General features: G+C 38.1%; 2 protein-coding genes across 3 annotated transcripts in view; one reads left to right on the plus strand and one right to left on the minus strand.

Annotated features, from left to right (window-relative positions):
- The first annotated feature begins 1,243 nt into the window (after positions 1-1,243).
- slc24a1 (solute carrier family 24 member 1) lies at positions 1,244-8,706 on the plus strand. The gene is made up of 9 exons (XM_042495585.1): positions 1,244-2,284; positions 2,460-2,462; positions 3,495-3,554; positions 3,790-3,898; positions 6,604-6,692; positions 6,861-7,118; positions 7,204-7,293; positions 8,190-8,356; positions 8,457-8,706. The coding sequence occupies exons 1-9, from the start codon at positions 1,244-1,246 to the stop codon at positions 8,704-8,706; spliced, it is 2,067 nt and encodes a 688-aa protein (XP_042351519.1).
- A 1,384-nt stretch (positions 8,707-10,090) lies between these two features.
- dennd4a (DENN/MADD domain containing 4A) overlaps positions 10,091-13,128 on the minus strand; it is a 32,894-nt gene continuing 29,856 nt past the window's right edge. For both annotated transcript variants that reach the window (XM_042495647.1, XM_042495646.1), the window contains one exon: positions 10,091-12,380. In XM_042495647.1, coding sequence (XP_042351581.1) covers positions 12,244-12,380 — 137 coding nt within the window. In that variant the 3' untranslated portion in view covers positions 10,091-12,243. The remainder of the gene's footprint in view (positions 12,381-13,128) is intronic.

A 13,128-nucleotide genomic window follows, 5' to 3' on the forward strand; every position in this document is an offset into this window, starting at 1 on the left:
CACCCCAGTCACCATCCTCCTCTGATAAATAAACAACAGTCCCTAACTGTTGTTCGGCTCACTTATGCTAACTTTCTATAAACAAAACAAACTGACTGATAAAATTCAAAAAGTCTTAAGTCAAGGTGCAAACTTTCAGTAAGTCATACTGATATGTGTCAGAGCCAAAAAAAAAAAAAAAAAAGACTGTGTGTCTTCCAGAATTAACTTCACTCACGTCATCAATATGTGACGTACATCGCTACTCCCATCCGGGTGAAATCAGCATTAAAAAATAGATCCTATGTGATACAAACTTTTAATTTTATATTACTGTGCTGACAATGGCGGTACAATCAAAAAACGATCAACTAGGCACGCCATACTTTCAATGCTAGTGGCATTTTTACATTATACATTTTGGAGTTTAAAGTTAGCCGTACCATTTTATATTGCCATGTTTTGTTTCATTATTAATTCCAATTGTCAGTAAGATTATCTTCATGTTATAGTTGTGTAAAATAATAATGTTGGACCAAAGCACCATTTTTATTCTGCATTAAATTGAATATAACAAAGGTAGGCTGATGATAAAGCGAGAGTGAGACAATGCACATAATCCTCTTAGAAGACCTCAGGTATTAGGTATAATGCTGATCCATTGTGAAGACTTGTCCTGTGTCCTACATAACCCTGTGGCCACTGGAAGCAGTCTGGACTTTTGTTTGTGCCACAATAACCAGCTGTGGAAATCTGCATTTTGGACCCCTGACTTTGAAAGACACTGGCTCTGTGGTAAGTCTGCAGCTGTAGTTATAATGCATGTTTTTTTTTTCTTCCATCTGTCAATGTTAGCCTAACCCCTTACTATATGACATTTATTTGAGTTGCTGTGCAGTTTTTCTTTTTACTTTTACTTTTACTTTACTTTATTTATTTGGTCACTTAAATCACCAACATGCAATAAAGTAGTTATAACAGCTTCTAAATGGGCTTAGCACTAATTCCATGACAGACATAGTTTATTTAATGATCAGAGACATTGTCTAAAAAGTGTTCATGCTTTTACATTTACACTAATGTTTTGCCATCTGTTGATGCTTCTTATTTACAATAGGCTGGGTTCGAGCATGACATGAATCACGCTGCCCAAGTTTTAGCTTCTGTCACCCCATGGTCTTCTGGGGAGAGAGCTGGACTTGTCCTCTACCATTTATGCAGCTTTACTCTCCATAGCCAGTAGCCTCACTGCTTTGGAGAAAAAATGTATTGCACAAGACGGAAGCGGCTGCAGCTGAGCCGGGTCCTGTTTCTCCTCTCTGGGGTTTTTCTCTGTACCCTCTACCAGCTGACCATTAGTGCCAGACTGTACGAGCCTCTGTCAATGCCTCAGATCGGAGAGGATTTTGGAGAGGGTTCAACTGAGGGGGTTGAGGAGGCTACAGTTGAAACTCAGGGGCTGGAGGAACCTTTCACTGCAACACACGAATTAGAGCCCACAGATCAAACAACACCAGAGATGCATGTGGTGCATAATTCGGATATAACAACAGATGATTTTACACCATCAACCTCCACTGAATCTCCACCACTGCCAACTACAAACCGGACTATTGTGCATTGCATCTATGTGGCCCCTGAGCCTCCGAGAGAGACGCCCACACCAGCGCCTCCTGTGACAACCGTCACCCCAGCTTCTCCTGCAGAGGCTCCACATATAAAGGGTGAATACCCTCAAGATATATTTTCTGTTGAGGACCGTAGACGAGGCTGGGTCATCCTCCACATTTTTGGGATGACCTACATGTTCATTTCACTTGCAATTGTGTGTGATGAGTTCTTTGTCCCTGCGCTGGGGGTAATCATAGACAAATTAGAAATCTCTGATGATGTAGCAGGAGCCACCTTCATGGCTGCCGGAGGCTCTGCTCCTGAGCTTTTCACCTCCTTGATAGGAGTCTTCATCGCCCACAGCAACGTGGGCATCGGCACCATCGTCGGTTCGGCAGTTTTCAACATTTTGTTTGTGATTGGGATGTGCGCTTTGTTTTCCCGGGAGGTTCTCCATCTGACCTGGTGGCCGCTTTTCAGAGACGTATCCTTCTACATACTGGACCTCATCATGCTCATCATCTTCTTTTTGGATAATATAATAACGTGGTGGGAGAGCATGATTCTGGTGGCCTGTTACACGCTCTATGTGACTTTCATGAAGTTCAATGTGCAAATAGAGCAGGCCTTCAAGATCATACTCCTAAAACATAAGAACATTGTCAAAATTATTGCTGTGGAAGAACCTGAAAAGGTAAGCACTCCCATGAAGGAACACAACTGGTCTTACACCAGATTTTACATGTACTCAGCTGACACAATTATGGTCTGTATAAGCAGTTTTCATTGGCCTGAAGTTGCCTAATTGCTTCTGAACTCAGTGTGCAAACTTATTTGTGGCAGTGACATTATGTTCCACCCACGCTAAGGGAGTAATATTTGCAGTGGGAAACAATATGAAAAAGTTCCTGGTACCATAGAAGTGAGTCAAGTTGAGTCAAGTAGAGTTATTCTGTCTATTAAATACAAATGCATCAACTCTCAATAAGTTGCAAATTTGCAAAAATGATTTACCGGCACCATTTTTGCTTGTGTTTAATCTTGTAATACTGTCACATGATGTGGCAGCTCATAATACAGATGAATATTCACAAATGTGAAACTAGCTCGTTCACTCATGCATAGTTTTGTCACGTTTTCTTTCATACTCATTATAAGCAGTGTGGTTTAATAGTGAAACAGTCAAAAGGCAAAACATAGCTTACACACTGCAGGGCTCCAGTTATCACTGATTTAATGCAACTAAGCTGCAGTGACGTCTCAAGCTTCACACCTCTTCATCAGACTGTCACCTTTGGTTCAGCCCCTGATCCAAGTTGGACTGTATGTACGTGCATGTGTTTGCTTCTGTTAATATTTTAAAGAAAGTCACATTACTCATCACTCATGACAACTCTACTCCCACCTGTGGGGCTTTATGCAAATCTTGCGAAAATGATTCAAGCAAAGACGTTGGTAAAAACCAAAGCTTATCAGCCACAGTAAACCAATCCCTTAAGGAGCTCCTGTTCTGTGCAAATTCTTGCATCAACATATATGTGTGTGTGACTGTGGCTTAATTTACATATGGTAAGCAACAGTATTTGTGCACACTAGAGGTATTTGTTCAGCTGGATATGCTGTCCTCAGGAGCTAATGTATTTATTTCATCTGTTAAAAAAAGCTATTTCACACCAAATCATAGTTATTTTTTTAAGTGGTGAGGGATAAAATCACAAAATTATAATCCCATACACGACATGCATCTCAATCATTTGTACACACGTAACACTAACAAAACCCAAAGAATGTACTGTATGAGACTGTGGTTTATATGCGGATATTTAAGCTCTACTAGCATGAAATGACTTTTGTCTGTCTCTACCAATGAATGATTATCCCTGAAAAATGATTGTTGCACGCAGACAAATGGGGACACTGAAGATAACGCCCCTCCTGCTTCAGAGGACAAGAATCGGTTAAAGGTAAAGTTAAACAACCAACCAATAAGACACAAAAAGCAACATCCTCATACTCTACTTCATTTATCTATATGTTATACTGAAACTTTTTGACCTTTCTACACAAAGTAAACACACCTCCCTTTATGTGCTGGTGCATGTAAATACACACACCAGCCTGAACTCCTCTAGTGCATGACTATACCATTGATATGTTACTGTGAGTAGCTATCATGACCTCAGACATCTCTCTCTCCAGTTGAAGCCGTCTCTTCAGCGCGGGGGAAGTTCAGCTTCTTTACACAACAGCACCATGAGAAACACCATCTTCCAGCTCATGATCCACACATTAGACCCTCTAGGAGAGGGTGAGTACCATATCACCACTGATTGATCATTGTCTGCTTTTAAAAGTGCTCTTGTAACAAGTGTCTGGGGACTACGTCATTATCATAGTGATATGGATTAGCAAAGCGTCCCAAATGAAGGCAGCACTAAGTCCAGATTGATACTAAGCAGATAAATACCTGCCTCAGTCCATCAAGGTATCCTTTGTAAGGCCACAGTGAAATATAAACAGATTCTTAAGACACATATGGTCTTATTCAACAGAAACAACGATTTACATATATTTATAAGAATTCTATTATGTGAGTGTCATACCAGAAAGTGTTAATATTGTTTTGTTCAATCAGATAGCAAAATCTGTTAACTATGATGTATTGGCTGGCTGGTTAAACGATATGGTGAAAGATTGGTCCAGTGCAGATTCCCCAGTGGTTTTCCTTAGGCTTTCTTCATAAGATATTATGTTATTATGTTATTAATTATGAGTATTTCAAATATTTGGAAGAATCAACTATTATTGATAAAATCTTATTTTTTTAAACAAGATTTTATAAATAAAAGAAAATTAATAAACAATAGTTTAATTTATAAAAAAAATTGTATTTATTTATTTGAAGTATTATTTATTAACATATTTTATATATTTTAATAAGTAATACACTTGATTAAAATAAATTTCAGAGGGTGCATGTACATAAGTTCTCAAAGTCTATTCATCTCAGTATTATTTTATTTTATTTTACTTTGTTTTTTTTAATATTAGATTTACTATGCTTAATTGGATTTACTTTTTTAAAAATCTAACTGAAATATGTAAACCTGACACAACAGACCAAATCATTTAAGTGTGACTTTACAGAGCATCTTGCTATGATGATGCATTCTAGGATCATCTCAAAGCAGTGCTCATATTTTCTTCATCTGCGGTCGCCTGAGGCAAGATCTCGGCACAGTGTGTCCCAGTGTGTGTACCTGTGGCTCTGGCACCTGGTTTGATCGTCTCTGTCGCCTTCAGGCAGCAAACACTCCATGACTCGAACACAAGGTCAAGCTTCTGAATGAACCTGTAAAAAATAAATGAGAATCACAGTCATCAGCCCTTATATCAGCAACCTTGAGTTCAAGAAAAGCGCTATATAAATCCACTGTAATATTATTATTACTATTATTATTCCAAAAAAGCATTACACTAGATAATAATGCAAAGTAAAGGACAGAAAAATAATAATTAGACTACTAAGAGATTAAGAGAAGAGTGCAAGAATATTGGCCAATTTAATGGGGGAAAAGGGCTATAAATAGTTATAAATGCTTTAAATTTAAAATCAAAATTGATGTTTAGATACTCTGTACCCCACGTTTTCTATGTATATAGCTATAAACTATTCTTGCTTTGAGGTGCATGTTTTCACTTAAAAGCATGGGGTTAAAAGGAACAGCAAATTCTTGCTTTTTTTATGTTTATATCTATTTGTCAATTTGAGTCGAACTGCTGTTTCTAATAATGACAAAGAAGCAGTGGAATTTATGTGCAGTCATGTGTTTTCAATGGAGAGTAAAAGTCATATCCTGTTTTTTCTTATGCTGTGGCTCTTGTGCAATCCCTTTAATAAGCTCACTCTTTCTCTCATGACATTGCTCTGTGCTGCAGTTAGAATTGTGATGCTGTTGTTGTTTTTGACATCATACTGTCAGTGTTATTTTTGCTCTGTGCCGAATGATGTGACTGCTTATTTGTTTTCATATAACTGTGAAATTACTGTAATAATTATCACCTGACTGAGTAACCCATCTCAGAATTCTTCTAAGCTTGTTTTTGGTTGTTCGTAGGAAAATTTAAGGATAAGGCTGAGACACTGAATAATGTGGCTAAACGGACGGCAGAGAGCAAAACTCAAGACAAAAGTGAAGGTAACATGGAAGGATGTGATGGTCATCCACTGATCATGTCGTTAAGCTTTGAGAGGCTGCTTATGAGTCTGAAAGCTGCTCATCATCTCGGCTGCAAAAAGTACACAGCCACCCAAATTACTTCAGCGTGTGACCTGAGTGAGTCCAGCGGGTTCTGTGACGACAGAGAGATGAAATGTCTTTGATACTTTTCCTTCATTATAATAATTTAACCCCTTGAAATCTGAGCAAATTGGTTAAATTTCTTTCAAAAACACGGGAGGAGTCAACAAGCACTTAACAAGACATGGTCCAAAAAAATAGCAAGAAATAAGTAACAAATAAACACAATAACAATACGACTACTTCTATTTCTACTACTAATACTAATAACAATAGTACACATGACATAGATTTAAAAGTATCATCATTTCCTCTAGTTTTTGATAATTTTCTAAGAATTCTCTCCCCATTTTAAAATAACGTTCAGGTCATTTTCTTCATCACCCTTTACTAATTTCTTAACATTTGTGGGCCATCTCTCACCAAACTGCTCATTGCTTCCCCCCCCATGATTTTGAAAAACACCCCCCCCCCCAAAAAAAACCAATTTGCTCAGGTTTTACAATAAACTAGATGAGATGTGAATTACAAAATAAAACAGAAAACCCAAATGAAAGAAAAACAAAGAAAAACAGGTGGAGAAGTACTGCAGATCATTACATTTCCCCACATGACAGATCCTAAAACACATGACATTGGAGTTCTTTTAGATAGCCGAATGAGTTAAAGGCATCAGGGAAATGCACGAGATCTTTGGGATTCTTTTTCGCAGATGGTGGAGGAAAAACTAAGCCGACCAAAGAGCCAGAGGCTGCTGCAGCCCCAGCGAAAGAGGAGAAGGAACAACCAGAGGACAAGAAGGTACTCTCCAACCATGTCCTGGGGGTTTTCAAAAAGCCCAGAAGTCACTCTTTGATAGCGGTCTATGTAAGAGTCAATGTTCAGAGCTACAACTTTAGGCAAAACGCCTCTTAGGCTTCTTTGGTCTTTTCCTCGCTTCTATTATTTTTTCCCACCCCAACGCTTCAGGAGGATGTGCCAGCAGGAGACGATGGGTCAGGAGGCTCTGACAGTGATGAAGATGACAGCGATGAAGACAGCAATGACTCCAGTGAAGATGATGATGACGATGAGGATGATGATGATGATGAGGAGAGTGATGAAGAGGAGAAAGAAGAACCTCTGTCTTTAGAGTGGCCTGACACACCGCGTAAACAAGCCACCTACATCTTCCTGCTGCCCGTCATCTTACCCCTGTGGCTCACAGTTCCAGATGTTCGCAACCAGGTGAACACCCAGATGCATCTCTGAGTACAATCTTTGATACCACAACACCATGTTTTTGCTTTAACATCATCTACCTTGTCCGCAGAAATCCAGAAAATTCTTTGCAGTCACCTTCCTGGGCTCTATTCTGTGGATTGCTATTTTTTCCTACCTCATGGTGTGGTGGGCCCATCAGGTCAGTTGCTGTAGCAACACTGAGATGGATTTAGAGATGGAATTAGAGATGTGTTTTCTTCTGATTGTGCACACAGGCTCAGAGCGTTGTGATATTTTAGTTAAGTTAAACCCTTTAAAACCTGAGCAAATTGGTTTGAATTAAAAACATGGGGGAGAAGGCAACGAGCAAATTACAAGACATGGTCCAAAAATTTGCAAAAAATGTACAAAATTTATAAAAAATCAATTGAGCAAAAAAAAATTACAAAAGCAACATAATTAATCTAATTTAGATTTGCCCAGCCATTTTCATGAAATTGCAGAAGACTGCCATATATTCCCCCATAGCAAATAATGTGAACAAAGGCACTCCTCTTTGGGGCCACGTCAAATGACTCTGAAAATTGTTAAGCGTTTAATCGGCTCTCAAGACTTAGGATTTTATTGGGCCAAATGAGTTAAAATTTTATGGTGTTTTTCAGGTGTTTCAGATTTTACAATGGGTGGTCTATGGTACGAAATGTTTAGAGCTAGGGTAGAACAACAAAATGTATGAAAACGTGTGCTGGTTGCAGACATGTTCCTAAGGAAGAAAACAGACTAACATATTTGGCTAAATGAGCCTCCAAGTGAAAGGAATGCAAGTTTAGTCCCCATTCACTCCTGTATAAACCGAGATAAGAAATTTCCAAAAGACAAATGTGAAACCTACTCTTACATTTTTTTACACCACAAACACACAAAAAAAACACATCAACACATTCAGCAGAATCTCTTCTCTCTGATGATCATATTGTGTTGAGGATTGGATTCACGGTTTTGAACAAAAAAAAGGAGGAATTTGAGAGGTCTAATCTCCATTAAATGAACTTTCTGTAGCCTCTATCCTCGTTGAGCTTCAGTTTGCCGTTGTAGGTCGGTGAGACCATCGGCATATCAGAGGAGATTATGGGCTTGACTATCCTGGCTGCAGGGACGTCCATCCCTGATCTCATTACCAGCGTGATTGTGGCACGAAAAGGCCTCGGGGACATGGCTGTGTCCAGCTCCGTAGGCAGCAACATCTTCGACATCACAGTGGGGTGAGCTCCAAGTGCCTGAGTCATGTTTGAAAAAGAAACACTGATAAACACTAATCTCTTCCATTTCTCTGGTTCTTGCTCTGTCACTTTCTCCCAAAAGTCTTCCAGTGCCATGGCTCCTGTACTCAAGCACACACGGTTTTGCACCAGTGGCAGTCAGCAGCAATGGGCTCTTCTGTGCCATTGTGCTGCTCTTCATCATGCTCCTCTTCGTCATTATCTCCATTGCATCCTGTAAGTGGAAGATGAATAAGCTGCTGGGCTTCACCATGTTCCTGCTCTATTTTATCTTCCTGGTACTTAGCGTGATGCTGGAGGATCGCATCATTATCTGCCCTGTTTCCATCTGAGCACGTGAGCCAAAGAGTTCTCTACAGCGGGCTCTGGCTTCACTTGAGAGCTGAAGCACAACTGTTAACCCGTGCATGTACTGTCCTCATGAACGTGAGTCTGGATATCTGTAGAAACTGCAGAAAGCTGCTGTAGTTGCTCTGCATTGCCACCATCGATATGTGTCCAGTGTGTCAACAACAATACACATACGACAACATTATCATTATCACTAGAAGTGGGACTGAGACATTTTTTTGCAAGTCACAAGTAATTCTCATGTCTTTGCACTCAAGTCCCAGTTAAAGTACTAAGTCGACACTGAGGCATAGACTGTATATTAGGATGGACGCCGCGTTCCCATTTACCCCCAAGTGAAGCTAAAATATCCGCAATATGGCTGCAGCCATCGTGTGCCGGTGACGTCATTTGGAGCCGGAATCTGAGCGGAAGCAATGTCCACAGTGGGTTTTTTTCGATCAAAACACCCGTCCGATCAATCGCAAGCAGCAGCATTGAATGCGAGCACATGGATTAGTTGTCACAGCTGTCATGGCGGTAAATCTTCTTTTCGTAGAACGAATAACTCATTAAAACTAAACTTTATTAAAACTAAACTTTTCATTAAAATGATCACTTAAACAAACATCAGGGTGATGAGAATTACCTTCAGTGACAGAAACCATATTTGGGAAAAATTTATTTGGGATGTACTTTGAAATTTTAGTTCGGCCCATGTCCCATACGCTAACATGGAGGGGCGGGCTTTATGACCTATACTGCAGATAGACACCAGGGGGCGATCCAGATTGAAATGTTACACTTTTGGGTAACTGTCATGCTATCTATCGTTAAACCGTCTAACGGTGGAGGTCCTAAACTTTGAGTTTCAAGTCATTGCCTGCTTGTCACCAAATGTACTGCAGTTTAACTGGGCTCATACTGGAAAAACGTTAACAATTTTCGTTTTCCAAAATGGCTTGGGGGAAGGCCTCAAGTATTTCGAGTCAAAAGGTTTAGGTGTAAGTGAAGTCATGAGTCACTGGTGTTGAGGTCCATATTGTGTTGTTGTTTTGTTATTTTTATTTTGTCAAGTTGAATCAAAAGTCATCAAATTTGTGACTCAAGTCTTTTTTCTAGAACTTTTACTTTTAGTATAAATGGCAGCTTTTACACATTTTTTTCAGGGATATCAGAGGATGCAGAACTGTCTGATAGAGTGTAGGTAAGTGTAAAAGAGGGAACTCTTCAGGGATCAACCCTAACAGGGATATTAACATTTTTGTTTCACTGTTTACAAAACAACATGTACAGAATGCATTTAGGACTAGAGCCTGACCGATATATCGGTTGGCCAATATTATTGGCTGATAGTGGCCCATCACAGATATATCAGTATTGGCCTATATGTTGGCAGATATGCACGATATTTAAAGTTTATTTTTAACAGAACATGACGCAGAAAAACATGCTTAGAGTAACATAGAATGACAAACTATCCTGCCTTCATTGTGTTATCTTTGTCACAGGTAGCTGATAACAATATCTGAGGGATAACTGCATTGCAAAATTGTATACATACAGAACATCAGCCAAAATATCAATATCAGAATTTTTTAATCTCCAAAATTGACATTGGTATCGGCCCAAAAAAATGTTGTACCGGTCGGGCTCTAATTAGAACTTTAGGGTATATGAAGATTTTGGAAAGTGTATTAGGTTTCTAAATGTGAATTTTGTATAAATACTTGCACCAACAACCATTTAATAAAATGTATTAATAGAGAATCTGAGCTTGCTTAAACTCTTTCATACACATCAGCTTTTTATAAAAAGGTCAAGCGTGGCAATAGCACTTTGGAAATGATTAAACTTGACATCTGTAGAATAATGTGTTTATTCATAAATGAAAGCAAACTAGAAATCCAGCCAGGGGAAAAAAGTTGATTTCTTTTTTTTTTATATATAAAAATCATACAAATTAGTATCTGTATTACAAATGATAAATAATACATCATAAACATTGTTTAAATTGACAAATTGTGTAAACAACATGTAGACATCAGATGATGTTTTGGTCATCATTGTTTTTTTTTGTAACATCTTATAAGGTGATTAAAATGCTAATTTACATGCTGTGAAATTGGTGTTTATTCCATGTACACAGCCTCAATTAATCCAGCATCATAACATCATAAATGATTGAGGTGAAGTCCAGCAATAAGATGTGGAACAGAATCTAGGTAGGTTTTTGTCAGTTAAAAGTGAAATACAATATTAACACAGTGAACCATCGCACTCATTTTTTGGAAGTGAATATGAATCAGGGCAGGTCTGAGCTGTTGTCCGAACGTGACACTTTTGACTTTAACGTATCTTTTAAATCTCAGTGCAAAAAAACATGCGCCATCATCTGTCCAAAGATTTCAATGTCTTTAGAAAAAACAAAACTCTACTGTATGTAACATTAAACAGTGCATTGTTGTCCAAATGTCGAAATTTGACATACACAAAGGGATGACCAAAAGGAAATATACAAAATACAAGAATCAATTACTCTGTACATTTTTATAGATCCATTACTGTGTCAATAAATTATTTTCTTTATTAAAAAAAAGTGTCGATTAAACAAACATTATTTTCAGTTTTTTTTTTCCATCTATAAGTTTGATTGTACTATTTTAAGGAAATCTATCCTTGTGGTCCCTTATAACACATCACATTAAAAAATGTATTGCTTAAAAAATGTAATTAAATCATAGGAATACTATTTCCTTTTGGGTTATTTTGTTACATTGTTTGAAAAAAAGGGGATGAAGAAATAATATGATGCATATACAATAATTGAGCACTCCCCTCTTGATTCAAAAGTTCAGAATTTTTTGATGTTACCCTCTAATTTAGTGTACACGGGCCTATGATTTGTCCCTGCCATGTTTACAGGAAGCGGAGGAATTTCTTTGCTTTCATTAACTGCATGTAATGGAACTATCAAACAGTGCAGAAAGTTCTGCAGCAGCCAAATAAAAAGTCACTTGAGCATAGGCGGCTGGGCCACAGCGTTACATAAATGAGAATAACCGGTAAGAGCTCATCTCGTCAAAGTGCTTTGTAAAAACACAAACGTCTATAAGCAAATACTTTTTATACACACACTCGACAACAGTCTTAACAAGGTCACCAGGACCACTTATGAGTTTGACAATGTGATGATCACGCTTACTTTAACGTACTTGCTCACAGCTTCAACAGAAACAAAGTCATAAAATAGACTGTATAATAACTGTACAAACATTATAGTTATACTGAAAATACAGTGGATTTTTTAAAATATTTACAAACACAAGGCTGTCACTCCACGCCTCTAACAGTATACAAGAAACTCATGGCAGTTGCTTAACATTAAGTGTCATTTTTCCCATTGTGCTTAAGAGCTTTGTGCTCCAGTCAGGTGAGCTGGTCCTGAGTCTGAGGAGCAGTCCAACAAAATAAAAAAAGAAAAACAGCAGCAGTAACCGTGAAGTAAAAACATAATGGGACAGAGAAAGAGAAGAACTTTACAGACTGGGCTCCCCAAAAGTCCTCCTGCACTCCATGACCCCTGCTCCGGGGGGCCGGTCACAGTTGTGTGTCAGTTTTACCTGGTTGGGGGTGAGGCGATCATATGCCAACTTGTACTCCCGATCAAAAGCATCTGCAAAACAGGTGACGGTTAGCTAAAAATGTTTCTGTAATGTGTTAGTGAAATAACTGGCATGTGTTTAATAAAGCAAGAAAATAACATTGCTAGCATCTCTACAGAGAAAAGACTGTTCTAAAGCTGGGCTTGTGAGGCTCGCTGTAAAAATAAACAAAATCTGTTTTAACTTAAAAAAAATTGTGTCTGGGCTCCCTTTAATTTTTAAGTAGACTGAATTTGAGAAGTTGAACTGTTACAAAATTATCTCATCTTGTCCTCTCAAATTCTGTCAACTTAAAAGGCTTTAAAGCAGCCTGGACACTAATTTTTTAAATTAAAAACTGTTAATGTTGCCTTCATGTGCTCCCCAGAAGTATCATATTTATAAGTTACAAGCACATGAACGGCCCTCAAAGTCATAATAATGAGTGGGAAATTGGGAAATTTCGATGATGCCCGAGCTGATGAGTAGTGACATTTGCGTGATCTTTCAGGGCAGCAGAAATGATGGAAAGCATGGAAATAGTGTCAACAACTGACAGTAAAATATTATATATTTCATAATATTATTTATTTTCATTAACATTCAAACACACGTATCACTGTATAATTTTATTCTATTTTAGTTCATTTTAAAGAACATAATATCTTTAAGGCTTTTTGTTTTTTTTCAAAAGTCTAGAGTTTTTAAAATTTATTTCAGTTAACAAAAAAATGTTTTCCTTCCACACCTAGTTTTAGTTAATTATAATAACATTAATGC

This window comes from Plectropomus leopardus, chromosome 11, assembly GCF_008729295.1.
Source record: "Plectropomus leopardus isolate mb chromosome 11, YSFRI_Pleo_2.0, whole genome shotgun sequence".
Taxonomy (NCBI): domain Eukaryota; kingdom Metazoa; phylum Chordata; class Actinopteri; order Perciformes; family Serranidae; genus Plectropomus; species Plectropomus leopardus.